The sequence below is a fragment of the Sitophilus oryzae genome, unplaced genomic scaffold, assembly GCF_002938485.1.
Source record: "Sitophilus oryzae breed Bouriz unplaced genomic scaffold, Soryzae_2.0 scaffold_816_pilon_pilon, whole genome shotgun sequence".
NCBI lineage: Eukaryota > Metazoa > Arthropoda > Insecta > Coleoptera > Curculionidae > Sitophilus > Sitophilus oryzae.
Genome location: NW_022147435.1, coordinates 72,520 through 87,871, shown reverse-complemented (window position 1 = coordinate 87,871; position 15,352 = coordinate 72,520). Strand labels below are relative to the sequence as shown.

Here is a 15,352-nt window from a genome sequence, read left to right as displayed (position 1 = left end):
ATCTAGTCTTAAGACTTGTCCACACGTTGCGTTTTCCTTAGGTCTGACCTGTTCAGTCAAAACAGCTAGAAATAAAGCTTTAAAAAAGTGATAGTAAAACAGTTTAATTTGGCAAAACTATATGCAATACCAATTAAATTTTTAGTTGCAACATATTCAAAGCAAGAATTTCCATTAACATACAAACTGGCTAAAATTTTCTCACATTTGTCAGCATGAGAAAAAACAATATGGCGATATTATTATATAACTTGGTAATATTTGAGGAGTAGTTTCATCTCGTTGGAATTTGACTTTCGAAAAATCCGTTTGCCAAAAATAAGCCTTTTACGTCAAGCAGTTTAAGCAGAATCGTGGTTAATCAATTATCCAACTTTTTGGAGCACCCTGTATGATTTTTTAAAAAATTTCAAAATATGTAAAAAAACTAAATAAATTATGCGTGTCCAAGCATTTTCCCGAAAGACTAACCGTTTTTTAAATAACAAATATTGTAATATTTGAGGGGCGTTTTCATCCTCTTGAAATTTGAGATTCGAGGAACCCCCCCTTATCGAACCTCTACACCCCACAGTCAATCCGTTTGTTAAAAATCAACTTTAAACGTCAAGCAGTTTAAGCAGAATCGTGATTACTCAATGGTCATATTTTATGAAACACCCTGTATAAATTTTTAAAAAATTTAAATAAAAAATATTCTAATATTTGAGGGGTGGTTTCACCCCCTTAGAATTCGAGTTTCAAAAAATCCCTTCTTATCGAACCTCTACACCCTAAAGTCAATCCGTTTTCCAAAAATCAGCTTTTTACGTCAAGCGCTTTAAGCAGGATCGTGATTAATCAATGACCAGATTTTTCGAAACATCCTGTATACATTTTTAAAAAAATTTTAAAATATGTAAAAAAAAACAAAATAAAATATACTTGTTTAAGCGTTTTTTCGGAAACTTGACCGTTTTTAAATAAAAAATATTGTAATATTTGAGGGGTGGTTTCACCCTCTTGGAACTGGAATTTCGAAAAATCCCTTCTTATCGAACCTCTACACCCTAGAATCAACCTGTATGCCAAAATTGAGCTTCTTACGTTGAGTGGTTTGGGCAGGATCGTGATTAATCAGTGAGTCAGTCACTTAAGGATTTTATATATTAGTATAGATTAATATATTTTTGTTTTCTAAAATGTTTTGTTATTTTTAAAATCACAGCTAAATATTCTTTCTGAAAGAAAGCTTTAAAAAGCGATAGTAAAACAGTTTAATCAAAACTAGATATATTTTTCTCAATAATTTCAAATGAATCACCTTGTATTTTCTGTCATAAACGAACATAGTTTTTATGCAACTTTACGTCTTGTTACAGGCGTTACTCTACTTGATCTACTTACTCGATCCCATAGTTAAAGGCGACTACGTCATAGCATACTTCCACACGTTGACGTCAAGCAGTAACTATCCATCATTTTCTTGGCTGAGGGAAGTATACAACGTACTTCCGTACAAGTACAAAAAAAATCTGAAAGCGTTCTACGTGGTGCATCCCACATTCTGGACAAAGGTAAGGACATGATTAGTTAATTTCAGATTACCCCTGTATCTATTCTAAATTCCAAAAAATATTAATATGTAAAGTGATCAGATTTTAAGTCAATCAGGGATGAATATATATCAACTTTAATACGTAAACTCAGTTTATTATAATCTTTAGTATTTGACTTATTATACAAAGTTAATTGAATAGTTGTTTTTTACCTTAATTTTAAAACACTCTGTGCAATAATTTTGTGAGTAACTTTTCCTAAAACATTATTTTTCGGCCAGAACCATGTTTCCTAGGCATTTTGTTTTTGACTGATGTCAACATATGCCTTGGTTCATTTTTAAGATCAAAATGAACTTGCCACAAACATTTTGCAATTTTTTCAATTATTGTTACTTTTTGATGTTATTCTTCATAATGACGAATTGGCTTTGGTGATTATTGCTCTATACCATTGAATATGGTTCTTAGTGTCGAAGATTGTGCAAAAGTCATTGATTTTGTTGAAGATGGCAGAAATTATGAATATTCGCTTGGTCCTTGAAGAAGAATGGAAAAACATAAAACAATATATTTGTAACCTCATTAACAGTATGAACCGACAGACAGTTATAACAGTCGGGGAAGTCAATACAAAGTATTAGCACAGATTATACAGATTATAAAGTTTGTTTTTTCTTTATTGTTTTTCGTGGTTCCAATTTTCGGAATCGGACACTAGTTAGGTTACTAGTTTGCGCACATAGCACGCCCACTTATGGCCTCTAAAATTGTGCACAGCGCCTGACCGGCACAGTTATTAGAGAGATATCGGAAAACCCAATAGCGTCATGCAGTATTTACGCGTACCTTATCATGGTTACGATATGCGCGAGTAAAGGCGCTAGTCAATTTTTAATGCAACACCCTCTAATAACGTTACCGCCTGACGTAATTTGCGGATCAATTACACCAAGCGCTATTTCTAAATAACGTTTAAAAATTGCTTAAATGGGCATGTGCGGGTATTTGACAACCGGGGCCGGCCGGCGACATCTTTTATTTTAGGTTATGTTTGAATTGTTTTCAATTATTACTTTAGTTTTATTAGGTAATTTGATATTTAAGTAGCTGGGATTAGTTTTAATTAAATAAATATGGATTCCACCTCTTCCAATATTAAAGAACCTATAAAGAGGCTTAGGTTTACAGCAGATGACAACTTAGCCCTTCTAAGAGAATTTGTTGCTTGTTGCCCTAAACCCACTGGCAAACGTTGAACAATAAAGCACTGGAAATAAGCACTTTTGCCCTTTAGTTTTAAAATACCTAGTAAACAAAACAATTTCAAAGTTTTAAATTCAAAGTTAGGTTAAGTTTAAATAGCGGACGCGACGCGAACAGAATTCTTTCCGATCCGATAACTATAAATGAAGAGAGTTAATACCACCTCACGTAAAGGAAATAACACCTGGCCTTATTAACCTCCATGCACGCTATTCGGTTTAGCGATATCTCTCTATTACGCTGTTTATTGTTATTTACGCGAGTTTATTTTTGCGCACAGGAAATTTTACTCGTTTGCACATCGTCATAAAAAAACAATTTTCGTACCCCGAATTAGGGATAAGATTTTTATCTGTATACATATAGTATACTTAATCTGTGGTATTAGAGTATTTTTTACAAGTTTTTTGTTTGTTGTAACTAAGTGTACATAGTTATTACAGTTATTTTTTTTAACATCCTTAGTTCTGTTAGTGTTAACCAATCCTGTATCGTTACTTTTTAACGGCAAGTTGTTGGTGGCAAGTTCATATTTCGCTCTTAAAAATTAACCAAGGCATGTGTGAAAAAATGCATGAGTGAAAAAAAGAAATGTTCAGGAGACATGGTTATGATCGAAAAATAATGTTTTAGGAAAAGTTATTCACGAAATTATTGCACAGGGTGTTTTTTGTATACATTAAAGTAGGAATTATCTTCCAAAGAAAATTGCAAAAAAAACTTCCACCCATTTTATATCTATTTTCATTTTGCTACCACTCGTTATTTTTTCTAAGGCAACATAATTTTGAATAAATTGATTGAATTCAATTGACGTACAAATCTTGGGGACGGACATCACGTCTGGTCACTTTACAAAAAATATGGAATGTCTTTCTTTCTTTTAGTAGTTCTTTTTATTGTTTTCTAGATGATGACGTGGTGGTTTACTACTTTCATGGCACCAGCGATCAAACAGAAGGTCCACAGTTTACCTGGCGTGGAGTATTTGTATTCTGTCATGTCTCCTGACCAGCTAGAAATACCAGCATTCATCACAGAATACGATATGACCGTAAGTATAAAATATTATTCATTCATTTTATGTTTCATGTCATTAAAACATTTTATACCATTAGTTATTATCCAAGATACGAGGGTTATCCACATAATACCCTTTGCTAATCCATACCGGGGTGGTCTGAAAAGTTTCGTTGACTTTTCAATAGTACAAAATCATTTTTCCTTAAAATTTTACACCGGTACGTTTTAACCAATCAAAATGATTTATTTTGAGACGTCACCCTGTATATTTAATAGACTATTATTTTTTTTTATTTTGCAGATTAATGGTTTGAGGTACTTCCAGCCAGGTGGCGCTCCGACATAATTCTAACCCCCCTTTTTCGTGTCCCTCCCCCTCGTATTCTAGCTCAAAACCCAACGCCGCAATCGCGAGAGATTAAAAAAAACTAGTATTATTAATTACACACAGGTGATAAGACGCAATATTTTATTAAAAAAAACATGAAATAAAAGAAGTATATTATAATATGAAGAGAGGAAATTTTAAGAGATAATAGATAAAAAAATGAACTAATATTATTATTAATATAGTGCTACTTGTTACGTTATAAGTGTGTGCCAATCGTATATCGTTATTTCGACTATTTGAAGATAAAAAAATATGTGAGAGAGAGAGAGATAAAAAGAAGCTACATAACTATTTTTTAACTGAAAAAAAAAGAGTTACTTATCTGGGATATTTTTATTGGAATGCGTGATGTGTGAATGATAAGCGTGAAATAAATTATTGCTTGAAGCAAAAATAAAATAAGAATATTGTTGACGCAAAGCAAAACATTTTCTAACGCTCTGTATATTATTATCGACTAGATAGAAGCAAATCTCAGTTTTGAAATGCCTGTATACCTTAAAAACTACATCCTGTATATTTTGGGGATTTTTAAAATCGACTTTCTGTTTTATAGAATATGTTGTATATTTCTGTAGAATGAAAAAAAAATAGGTATTTTAAAACTGACATTTTTTTCTGCTTCTGTTTTTTTTTCGTTAAAAAATTAACAAATTCAAATGGAATATAATTATAAAAGGCTTTAAACACAAATGATTTGGGATTTTTTACATCATTTAACATATAATCAATTGAAAAATAAATGTTTAGTGTTTTTAGAGTAAAATAATTTTACGGGACATTTGACCTACTCTATCAATAATGCCTTGAAAAGGGCACTATGATGCTTCTTTTTTCCATAATACGGTTTAAAAATTGTTAAATGACGCTCATATGGAATAAAATCTAAAATTATAAAAAGGTTTTCTTTAAAAATTAACACAAATAATTCCGGTTTTTTTTTTCAATGATTAAACGTGATAGTCATTTGATAAAATAATGTTTTATTGTTTTTAGAGTAAAATAATGTTACGGGACATTTGACCTACTCTATCAATAATGCCTTGAAAAGGGCACTACTATACTTTTTTTCAATAATACGGTTCAAAAATTGTTCAAAGACGTTCAAATGGAATAAAATCTAAAATTATAATTCCCGATTTTTTTTTCAATTTTGTGTGTTTTCGAGAAAAATTGATTACGGGACATTTGAACTACTTTATGAATAATGCCTTGAAAATTTTTATTTATTGTATTCCAGACTAGCATTAATGCTTATATTCCATGCGAATTTTTGATAATGCTTATAATTTGAGGGCCCCAAATCCCGCTCTAACCAAACTTATGCTTACAGGGTTGTTGAATAGTTAAAATAAAATCTAAAACGCACCGTATTAGTAACCGTTCACCCGTTTCGTCGTTTTCAATCCTATCACACCCCCTTTTTGACGATTTTATAGACATTTGTGATTGAAACAGTGAGCAGTGAATCTTGAGCTCAGCGAGCCTTAGTCGACATACTAGTTCGTTAGTAAGATTGTTATTACATTCCGTTTTAAATAAAAGAAATAAAAATGCTTTTTTACCATGCGATTTCATGGTATAGCGGTAGGGTTGTCTTGAAATATCGATATTTTTATTTTAAAAATATATCGATATTTAAAGGTCGATAGTGTCAGGCATCCCTATATAGGTGAAATGTTGTTAACAGTTTTTTAGGTAGGTTTGAAGAGGAAACAAAGCATTTTAGAGCTGTGTGTGGTATCAGGGTTCTTTAAAAGTGCAAAAACAGTAGAAAAGAAGCATGTAACAGCAGTATAGTATATTTTCCAGTCTCAATATACCATAAAACTGACCAAAATTAAAGAAAATATCTTTGGACTCGAACGAAAAGTACTTTTCTGCTCCGTACATATTTTTCTCGCATTCACAAAAAGGAACAATCAGAGTGATACCTCATTCTAGTTAATTGTTTTGCTAAGATATACAAGGCTTTTCGGATATAGCCCTGTATACGATGATTTGTTTATACAGGGTGGTCGTTAAAAGTACGCCAAGAAAATTTCTTAAATATTTTTTTTTGGGAAAATTTATATGTTTGTAGGATTTTTTTTTGAAATTTCTTAGGCGTTCTTTAGAATCACCCTGTATTGTTTTAGTGCAAATTCGGCTTTAATACGTAGAACGTAAGACTTTAGTTTTAAGTTATTTTTTTTATGTAGTCCAACTAATTTTATGTAATTATATAATACGTTATACTCGTTACAAATTAATCATTTTTTTTTTAAGTTATATCCAATTATATAAGTTTCTACTTAACAGAAGGTATATAGTAAATAACAGGTGGTTCAGAGATAGATGAAGATATAAATATATTTTTTTGATGGTCACCCCAAGTTATATATTTTAATAATTTTATTGTAAAGAAATCCTTGAGGTATATTGTTATCGCAAATAAATAAAAATAATATTATTGACTATTCTGTTTTTTCTTTTAAATTTAAAAAAAAATGCCTGTATTTTTTTGTGGTCATATTAATTTTTATTAAATGCAAATATAAGAGTCATTTAACATTAATATATTCAATAAATGCAAATTATTTTGATATATATTGTGGAATTAATTGTATAATAAGTAGAATCAAATTTTTCTATTAACGTTCAGAGTTATGTAGTAAAAAACATCCAAAGCTTCTCAAAAAATACTTTTACCTTATTTAGTTACCCTGTTTTTGTTTAAACTTTAATAAAAATCGCTCTTAGGCCTTATCCTAACGGTAAAATAGAAAAATTCAAGTCTCCCCTTGTGTAAATATTTGGAATTTTAATATGTGTACTTTGAACAAACCCCGCTATTCCGTTTTCGCTATACAATTACAGCACGGAACACGGGGTTTTCTCACGAAAGGGATTCACACGCTGGCTTGAAAATCCTACAAGAAGACAGTCGTCTTGTTCATGTTCGGTGATGTATCTTACAATCTCCTTTACGGAAAGAGATACTGGCATTCTCTTAATCGCAGCTTCACGGCGGAGTTGCTCGGTGATAGCGCGTTGCTGTTGAAGATTTGAGACAACCTAAATCACGAATCAATTAGCTCTAATTACTTGTAAAAAACGAAAAACTTACCATGTCCATATATATCGTTTTTGTCAAACCTATGTTGCAAACACTCAGAAAATTGAGCTTATCTGCGCTTCTTTGGCACTGAAAACATAATATAATGTTAAAATATATTGCGAAAATGTGTATTTACAAGAAAAAATACCTTTTAGAGCTGTAATTTCCGGGTTTCGCCCTTTTTTTCTTAATTAATCAGATCTTGATAACGTCAATCTCAGAGGTCAAACAAACAAACATGGAGAAACGTCTGTCACAAATAATTCTTTCTGTGGCTTGATGTGTTTCTAACTTCACTGATTTAGGAAATGCCAGTTAAGTTCTAAGAAGAAGATCTAGTAGCTTAGGCCTTTCAAAAAAACATAAGAAGAAGATTTTATAAGTAACCTCAATAAACAAAAATGGAGTTGGATTCTGATTCGGAGGATGATTTATTAGCTCAAATACCGATAGAAGATTATCAAGACATAGCAGGTAGATTTTATATTACTAAAAAAATATCTTAACAATAACAGAAAACATTTTAAGGGCCGCCAACTTCTAGAACATCTCTGAGATCGAAAGATAGACCATTTGAATATGATCAACCCGGTTTGTTTTGATCTAGTTTATGCTATATTTACTTATATAACGTTATTTACAGGCCCTTCAACCTCAAGAGATGTATCAAACTCAAGAATTACAGTTTCAACACCTGAGGATATTCAAAACCAAGCAGGTGAGTTGTAATTTTTATTAGACTTAACTGAAATTATAATCAGCAATGTTTTAAGGCCCTTCAACTTCTGGATTAATTCATAGACCAAAAGACAAAGGTAAACGAAGTATTAGTGATTCTGTGTTTGAAGATGTTCCACTTGAAGGTGATCAACCAGGTTCTTCAACCTCCAAAGATGTACAAAATACAAGCAAAGTCTCTAAAGCGATTCAAAACAAGCCAGGTATGTTGTAACTTTTATTTAGAATGATTTGAATTATAATCAACAGTATTTTAAGGTGCTTCAAGACCTACAGAACAAATAACAGCAAAGAGTAAAGGTGGAAAAAATAGTCTTTTAGTGAACCCCAACCAAAGAGGTAATCCTCTACTAAAATCAATAACTCGTGTGGTATGGGAGTTTGAAGAAATTGTACCTGATTACCAAATGGGGGTACAAATGTGTGCCTTGTTTTTATCGATAAAATATCACAATTTAAAGCCAGATTACATTCATGAAAGGTTAAAACAGTTAAAGGATATGTACAAGCTGCGAGTTCTATTAGTTTTGGTACAGTATTTTAGTTATTATGTTGTGAAATAATTGAATTATATTTTTCATTTTCAGGTAGATGTAAAGGATCCTCATTACACCTTAAAAAACTTAACAAGAATGTGCATCTTGGCAGACTTAACATTGATCTTAGCTTGGAGTTCCGATGAGGCAGGTAAAATTTTAGAGACCTACAAAATGTACGAAAATAAACCTCCAGATCTTATAATGGGTAAAAGTGAATCTGCTCCATATCTAAAGGTAAGTGCTTATCTTACTATACAGGGTCCTGCAACAGTGTGTGCATCTGTAGCTACTGTAATAAAAAACTTAGAAATTTTGTGGAAACCTAAGGTATTTATTAGAAAGTATTTCAAGAAAATGTTGTAACTTCTACAGGGTTAAGTTCATTTTTTAATTCTCCATCTAACAACAAAATTATATACAGGGTGTTCGATTAAAAAAAAAAGAAGAAAAATTACTGTACGATTTAAGATTATTATATTTAAAATTAAGTACAGACCAACCATAGTAAGTATTTAGCATAGTTTTGATTTCAGAAAACATCTTATATTTTTAGTATTTTTTCTAAGAAAATATTGAAAAATATTTTTTTCATTTATTTATTTATATCAAAAAATCATCCCAGTTCACTCATACTTTGTTGAGTCACTCTGTAGAAGTTAAAATAGTTACCTGAAATAGGCCCTAGTACATACTTTAGGTATACACTCAAGTTCTTTTTTATAAGTACTACCAACACACTTTTGCAGCACATTGTATGTATATTCTTAGTTAGGTATTTTGTTGTAGATAATTCAGGCACTAACAACAATTAAACCGATAAATAAAACAGATGCTATGAATTTATTGAGTAGATTTAACACACTTGAAGGTATTATAAAGGCTAGTGAATTTCAAATATCAGAATGTCCAGGAATAGGACCTAAAAAAGCTAAAAGGTTATATAATGTTTTAAGGGAAAATTTTTGCAAATAGATTAATCTTTTGTATTAAAAAAAAAACACATTAAACATAAATATTTTTATATTGTCTAAAAAATACAGTACAGAGAACTATATACAATTATTTTATTTATCTTTATCACTTGTTGTCTCCTCAATTTTTAAATCTTTCGAATAAAATCTCGTTATAATCCAACACAAAAGAATGGGAACACATGAAAACAACACAACAGCTTCCTTTGCAAACACATTACATGTAAAACCAAACAACACAGGTGTTGTTAACCCTGCCACAATACTAGCCGACTGATTTAGCTTTATAAGATTGTTATCTTTCCGTTCTGAGAATAATTCTTTCCATAAATCGGTCAAAAAACTCCTGATTACTATGATTGGAATCAGTAGTATCACGAACATTTCATAATATGGTGCGTAGCAAGCAAATAGCAGGAAAATTGTTTCAAAAAAGAAGGCTATTTCGCTTAAAAACACTTCCGGATATTCCTGAGTCTTTGATTTAATCACTGTAGTTAGGTATGTGGCAGAAAACACTAAAATATTGATATATGATGCTGTGTATCCTATCCTCATACTACTTGCTGCATAGTTGTGTTTTAGAATTTGTGAAAACTTTGAAAAAAAGATCATAACACTGGAAGAAAATAAATATTTCATAAACAGCATGTCCCAGTGCTTGTTGTAGTTGGATTTTTGTAAATCTTGCAGTCTTTCTGATACATTTCCTATGGCTTTTTGTAATACTGATTTATCTGTGTGCTCTGGATTCTTATCTTTATTATCATTAGCTACATTCATAAGTAGACCTAGGCGTAAAGAGATAAAATAAATGCTGTGTCATGTAAACAAATAGTAAATAATTTTATTACCAGAGTTAATGGAGGCTAGAAGAGCAACTAAAACACCGATATAGCCAAATCCTATGTCAAATAAGTGTCCGCTGATAATGGGGCCCAAAATAAAGCCCAACCCACTTAAAATACTGTAATTTGAGCGTATTTTTCCTTTCTCATCGTCATTTTGGGCACGGTTAAGTAATAGTTCCAGGCATAATTTTTGTGATTGATTTGTTAAGCCTAAAATACGTATCTAAATTTCATGGTAGATAAATTAATTTGTATTTGCACTTACTGAACAAAATCCTAACTAATATCGTAAACCAGTAGCTATCAGTTAAGACCAGCAGCAAATGAGTTACTAGGGATGTGTTAAGGATAAGAAATAGTGCATATCGTTTGCCATTAAGATGAGAAAATAATTTCTAAAAAATGAAGGTTTTTTAAAAATAATATAATTTTTTATATTTTATTTATATTTCTTACTGTAACTTCTGGAGATAGGAGTTCTCCTAATATAACTCCAACAGCTAGAATTCCAACATGAACGTGATTACCTCCAAGTTTCAAAATGTATGGTGAAATAAATGCGTATATTAGGCCGTAGCTGAGTGAGTCCTATTAAAACATATTATGCAATAATATTAATAATCTTTATTATAATAATATTATACTTACGAGCGCTGTAATTAATTGAAGATTGCGTATCGCACTTTTTGAGCTCATTTTGTAGGTAGTTCGCTGGTAAAGGGGATTAGAGAATTAAGCAAGATTTCAAGGGAACTTTTTCTTCGTGGTTTTATGCATCATTGGTTTTTAATTACTGTGCAATTATACTAAAAATTTAATTTTACTTTATCTAATCAAAATATTTCTTTCAATCAGATCATATTTATTAATTTTTGAAATACGAGTAGTCTGAAGTTAGGCACTACTTTTAATTACAATCATATATGTCTGTCATATATTAATTTTTTTGTCATATATAAAGAATATTTGAAGCCAGGTAGAATAAAAAGAAGAAGAATTTCTTCGCTGACAGATGCAAAAAGTTAGGTTAGAATTAGTTTAAGTTCATGTATTTTAAAATTTATTTTATTTTGGTAAAAACATGGAAAGCAACAATTGTAGTTATTTAAACAGTGAACGTCTCGAAATTTTAGATAAGGAAGACAATAAGCATGTTGACATTGCTGTAAACATTACCAAAGGTATGTTAGTTAATTCAATCTTGATATTTTGATCTAACCATAGTATATTTTTTAAAAAAACATTGCAGATATTGCAGAGAAAAAAATATCAATATTAGACGTAGTTGAGAAGCTGGGATATTTATTAGTTAACGCATCGTTTACCAAGCGAGAAATCGGGGTATTGATATTATCAGAAACAGTTCAAAAGATCGATTCTAAAGCATTAAACCCTGAACAGCTTTCTTTTTTATGTTCATACTTTTCAGAGAAGTTAAAGGATCATCACCAAGTAGTATAATAACAATAAAAATTGTACAAAATAATTAAAAAAAGCTGTTTTTAGGTAGCTACATCAGCTTTAAAAGGTGTTTATGCATTAATTAACATTCAGCATATTCCAAATGAATCTGTAGTACACCTTCTAACAACTCTCTTTAATCATATTACTTGTCAACAACAGCAACAGCCAGACAGATACCTTATTTATGAAATATATGAAACTGTTTTGAATAAACACATTAATGGTAAAGTAGTTCATCTGTCCCATTACATTCAAACGTGAATATCTATCTTTTAGTGGTTGAAAGTATGGGAATTGACTTTGTTTACGGTGTAATATCGTCTATAGATGGAGAAAGAGATCCAAAGAATCTTATTTACTTATTTAAATGGCTGCAAGTGTTTTTAAAAAAAGTAAAACTTGCTCATCTTAGTGAGGAAATGTTTGACGTGCTGGCTTGTTATTTTCCAGTTGATTTTAAAGCACCGCCTAGTGACAAAAATGTAAGCTATATTTTAGACTGTTATCTGTGTTTAAACATGTTATTTTTTATAGAAAATTACAAGGGAAGACTTGGCTGAAAGTCTAGCAAAATGTCTCACTGCTATACCTGAATTTGGTACACTTGCTATTCCTTTAGCTTTAGAAAAGCTGGATTCAGCTTTAAAGATTGCCAAAAACGATTCTTTAAATTTACTAGTAATTATTTAATTATTTTGTGTTATGTATTTGTAAGTTTATAAATGTTTTAGGTAGATGGTTGTAAGAATTTTGATGCAGAAACTTACTCAAATTTTTCTTTAGAAATCTATAATCAACTACAAAAAGATATTTTTAGTACACCTGATGAAGAGATAAGACAAAAATATCTCGCTTGTGTAAAAGAGGTTGTCAGAAAGTTAGGCACTCAATCAGATCAGAACAAATTTAATATAACTCTATCCGATATAACTTTATCATTGAAACAAAACTTATTGCCTGATTCAAAAATGTTTGTTCAAACTTCCCAAATTTTACTTTCTGTGGCTCAGGCTAACAAAACTTCAGCTATTTATGTTGCTAAAATAGTATGTGGCTTTTTGGGAACTTCATACCAAATTACAGCAAATTCATCTCAAAAAATTCAACAACTTAGAGTTTATATAGATTTTCTTAAAACAGCTGTTCAAAACAATCAGGATTTTGATTTAAACAGCATTGAGGAAATTTCTAATGCACCAGCTTTGTTTTTACAAGCTATACTTCAAGATGATGCTAATCTTGTTGTTGAAGGTTTCAAAGGATTTATACAAACAGCCAAGTTTTTAAATGACAGTGTTAGAAACGTTTTGTTTGAAAATTTAAAGAAATTGATTGTTCTAAACCATAGTGAACCATTAAAAAGTGTTATTAATGAATGTTTAGCGAAAATGGCTGAGAATTTTCATAAGGAAGTTGAAAATAAAATATTATATAATGAAATAATAGAAGATGTAGTTAAAGTTGACAGTTATATAGGAAGTTTATGTTGTTTGGTGAAAGTTCCATATTTTGAAAACTATGTTATTGATACTGTAATTAGATATTCTGTACAAAACTTGGACTGTAGCAAAGTTGTTTTGAGGCATTTATCATTTTATTTGGGCCAAAATTCCAGATTTATAGGGCTTTTATTAGGGAAAAAGTTCATATCAAATTTAACAGAATTTTTACAAAATATACCTGCTTCTGATAGTATAGATACAGAATATTTACTGAATATAAGAAATGTTTTGGTTGAATTATTAAAAAAACAGGATGCCTCTGTACAAAAAGACATTTATGTTCATGAAGTTAAGAAGAATTATCAAAATCAAATCACTTTGTTAACAGTACTCAGTGGATTGATTACTCCTTTCAAAAAGTCACTTTTTGATGATTTTAGTAAAACTGATTTTTTATTAAATTGTTGTTTAAACAGTTTTGATTATTTTGTGCAAGACACTGCAACAGAAACATTAGCGAATATTTTAAATAAAATTACTGAAGAACATTTTCTACAAAATGAACTACAAAAAATTGAACAAATCTGTGAGGGTTGTGAGGAGATAAATAAAAAAGTTAAGCTTACTTCTTGGGTAGTTAAAGGTTTGGTAACAAGAAACCATCAAACAGCTTGGACATGGACTGATAAATTAATAAATTTATTAAATCAAAACGCAAATACCGCCATCGGTTTTAGAATAGTAATGGACGAAGTTCATAGCAGTTTAACTCGAGAAAATAATTGTAATATTATGTAGGGTGATGAAGTTTTTTATTTAAGCCCCTTAAAAATTTTAAAAATACTTTTTTAGGCCACTGTATAAACAGAAATTTTACATATACGTAACCAACAAGATTTGTACAATAAACGGACACGATCAAGCCTCATATTACAATACTATAGGATATTTAATTGAACATGCACCCAGGCAGGCTGTTATAGGACAATTTAAAAAAGTAATTCACAATAAATATTATACAGGGTGTCAGAATTAATCTGGAACGCCCTGTAAATATCACACATATGATCGAGAAAAAAAAACGGCGTCACAGTGACCTAATTGATTAGTTCGAAGACCACAATGACACCGTTTTTTTTTCGAAGCGGTATTTTTCGTAATACTATTTTTTTCTTAGGTTTTAAAATTGACGTTTCTCTGTCTAGAAAATAGTAGGGATCCCGAAGTTTTGGAAATATTAATTTTAAGGATAACCGATTTTGTAGTTAGTAAGGAGACAGTTATTGAGGATAATTTGGAAGATATTTTGCTTAGGTTGCTTAATTTGACTACTTTTGAGCATTCCATGGTAATTTTTGACGTTTTTTGTGTTAAAAAAATGTTTTTTTATCTCATTTTTTTATAGAAAGTACGTATAGCAGCTATCAAAGCTATCAGAGGTTTTACGAATAACTATCCAATCTATAAATTAGTGCCTTTCCAACAGAAAGTTATTAGGGCTTTAGGTCAGTGCATAGATGACAGAAAGAGAATAGTAAGAAAAGAAGCTACAGAGTGCAGATCTTTATGGTTCCTTTTGGACGCCCCCCTGTAGTAAAATCGTTCAAGTATAGAATTTTATTTTATTAATTTTTTGTTGAAAAAAAAAACACGGTTATTAATTTTTGAAGTCGTTTTATTTCTGATAAATAAAGCAATTTTTTAGTTTAACCTATGTACAAGTCAAAACAAAAACTTCCCTATACAGTGTCATGATTTTTTTGAAAAATATTTTGACTAATTTTTCCTAATTGCAATATGACAATGTATTGTCACAATAAGAGAGATCGATTCTAATAGACAAGTTTCACTTTTTTAAATAAAAAAATCCTAATTAACTTAAGATAGAAAAATAAACGGCGTCACAGTAGTCTTTAAAATGACAAACCATGACAATTTCTCCGTCGGGTCCTCCTCTATATGGCATTTCTTTTAAAATTTACATAAAAACGTATTGATTAAATGCAAAATTAAAATAATTATTTAAATA

General features: G+C 30.4%; 4 protein-coding genes and 1 long non-coding RNA gene across 7 annotated transcripts in view; 3 read left to right on the top strand and 2 right to left on the bottom strand.

Moving 5' to 3' along the window:
- The window catches only part of LOC115889609 (protein GDAP2 homolog), a 31,972-nt gene extending 25,295 nt beyond the window's left edge, over positions 1-6,677 (top strand). For all 3 annotated transcript variants that reach the window (XM_030909657.1, XM_030909659.1, XM_030909658.1), the window contains 3 exons: positions 1,362-1,556; positions 3,715-3,858; positions 4,129-6,677. In XM_030909657.1, the coding sequence (XP_030765517.1) occupies positions 1,362-1,556; positions 3,715-3,858; positions 4,129-4,173 (384 nt within the window). In that variant the 3' untranslated portion in view covers positions 4,174-6,677. The remainder of the gene's footprint in view (positions 1-1,361; positions 1,557-3,714; positions 3,859-4,128) is intronic.
- A 44-nt stretch (positions 6,678-6,721) lies between these two features.
- Positions 6,722-7,561, bottom strand: LOC115889610. The gene is made up of 3 exons (XR_004051472.1): positions 7,467-7,561; positions 7,328-7,405; positions 6,722-7,275 (listed from the first exon to the last, which is right to left on the bottom strand). It is a non-coding gene; the product is annotated as an uncharacterized LOC115889610 (long non-coding RNA).
- Positions 7,562-7,688: 127 nt separating this feature from the next.
- LOC115889618 (DNA excision repair protein ERCC-1) lies at positions 7,689-9,649 on the top strand. Its single transcript, XM_030909667.1, has 7 exons — positions 7,689-7,792; positions 7,847-7,909; positions 7,962-8,036; positions 8,092-8,259; positions 8,315-8,586; positions 8,644-8,829; positions 9,382-9,649. Exons 1-7 carry the CDS (start codon positions 7,720-7,722, stop codon positions 9,565-9,567), a joined length of 1,023 nt encoding a protein of 340 aa, XP_030765527.1. The 5' UTR covers positions 7,689-7,719; the 3' UTR covers positions 9,568-9,649.
- On the bottom strand, positions 9,598-11,290 carry LOC115889616 (major facilitator superfamily domain-containing protein 9-like). Its single transcript, XM_030909665.1, has 5 exons — positions 11,066-11,290; positions 10,874-11,005; positions 10,683-10,812; positions 10,421-10,627; positions 9,598-10,357 (listed from the first exon to the last, which is right to left on the bottom strand). The coding sequence occupies exons 1-5, from the start codon at positions 11,111-11,113 to the stop codon at positions 9,660-9,662; spliced, it is 1,215 nt and encodes a 404-aa protein (XP_030765525.1). The 5' UTR covers positions 11,114-11,290; the 3' UTR covers positions 9,598-9,659.
- Positions 11,291-11,417: 127 nt separating this feature from the next.
- LOC115889613 (MMS19 nucleotide excision repair protein homolog) lies at positions 11,418-14,988 on the top strand. Its single transcript, XM_030909662.1, has 9 exons — positions 11,418-11,598; positions 11,667-11,869; positions 11,924-12,104; positions 12,158-12,363; positions 12,416-12,559; positions 12,613-14,117; positions 14,176-14,320; positions 14,501-14,671; positions 14,729-14,988. Exons 1-9 carry the CDS (start codon positions 11,499-11,501, stop codon positions 14,915-14,917), a joined length of 2,844 nt encoding a protein of 947 aa, XP_030765522.1. The 5' UTR covers positions 11,418-11,498; the 3' UTR covers positions 14,918-14,988.
- The last annotated feature ends 364 nt before the right edge of the window (positions 14,989-15,352 follow it).

Excerpts from the sequence above, each read along its gene's own strand:
- LOC115889616 (XM_030909665.1), bottom strand. The coding sequence starts at position 11,113 with ATGAGCTCAAAAAGTGCGATACGCAATCTTCAATTAATTACAGCGCTC. Across the intron at positions 11,006-11,065 it reads TTCAATTAATTACAGCGCTC|GACTCACTCAGCTACGGCCT; the intron begins GTAAGTATAATA and ends ATGTTTTAATAG. Across the intron at positions 10,813-10,873 it reads TCCTATCTCCAGAAGTTACA|AAATTATTTTCTCATCTTAA; the intron begins GTAAGAAATATA and ends TTCATTTTTTAG.
- LOC115889618 (XM_030909667.1), top strand. The coding sequence starts at position 7,720 with ATGGAGTTGGATTCTGATTCGGAGGATGATTTATTAGCTCAAATACCG. Across the intron at positions 8,260-8,314 it reads AGCGATTCAAAACAAGCCAG|GTGCTTCAAGACCTACAGAA; the intron begins GTATGTTGTAAC and ends CAGTATTTTAAG. Across the intron at positions 8,587-8,643 it reads TGCGAGTTCTATTAGTTTTG|GTAGATGTAAAGGATCCTCA; the intron begins GTACAGTATTTT and ends TTTCATTTTCAG.
- LOC115889613 (XM_030909662.1), top strand. The coding sequence starts at position 11,499 with ATGGAAAGCAACAATTGTAGTTATTTAAACAGTGAACGTCTCGAAATT. Across the intron at positions 14,118-14,175 it reads GAAAATAATTGTAATATTAT|GCCACTGTATAAACAGAAAT; the intron begins GTAGGGTGATGA and ends ATACTTTTTTAG. Across the intron at positions 14,321-14,500 it reads TTATAGGACAATTTAAAAAA|GTTTTAAAATTGACGTTTCT; the intron begins GTAATTCACAAT and ends TTTTTTTCTTAG.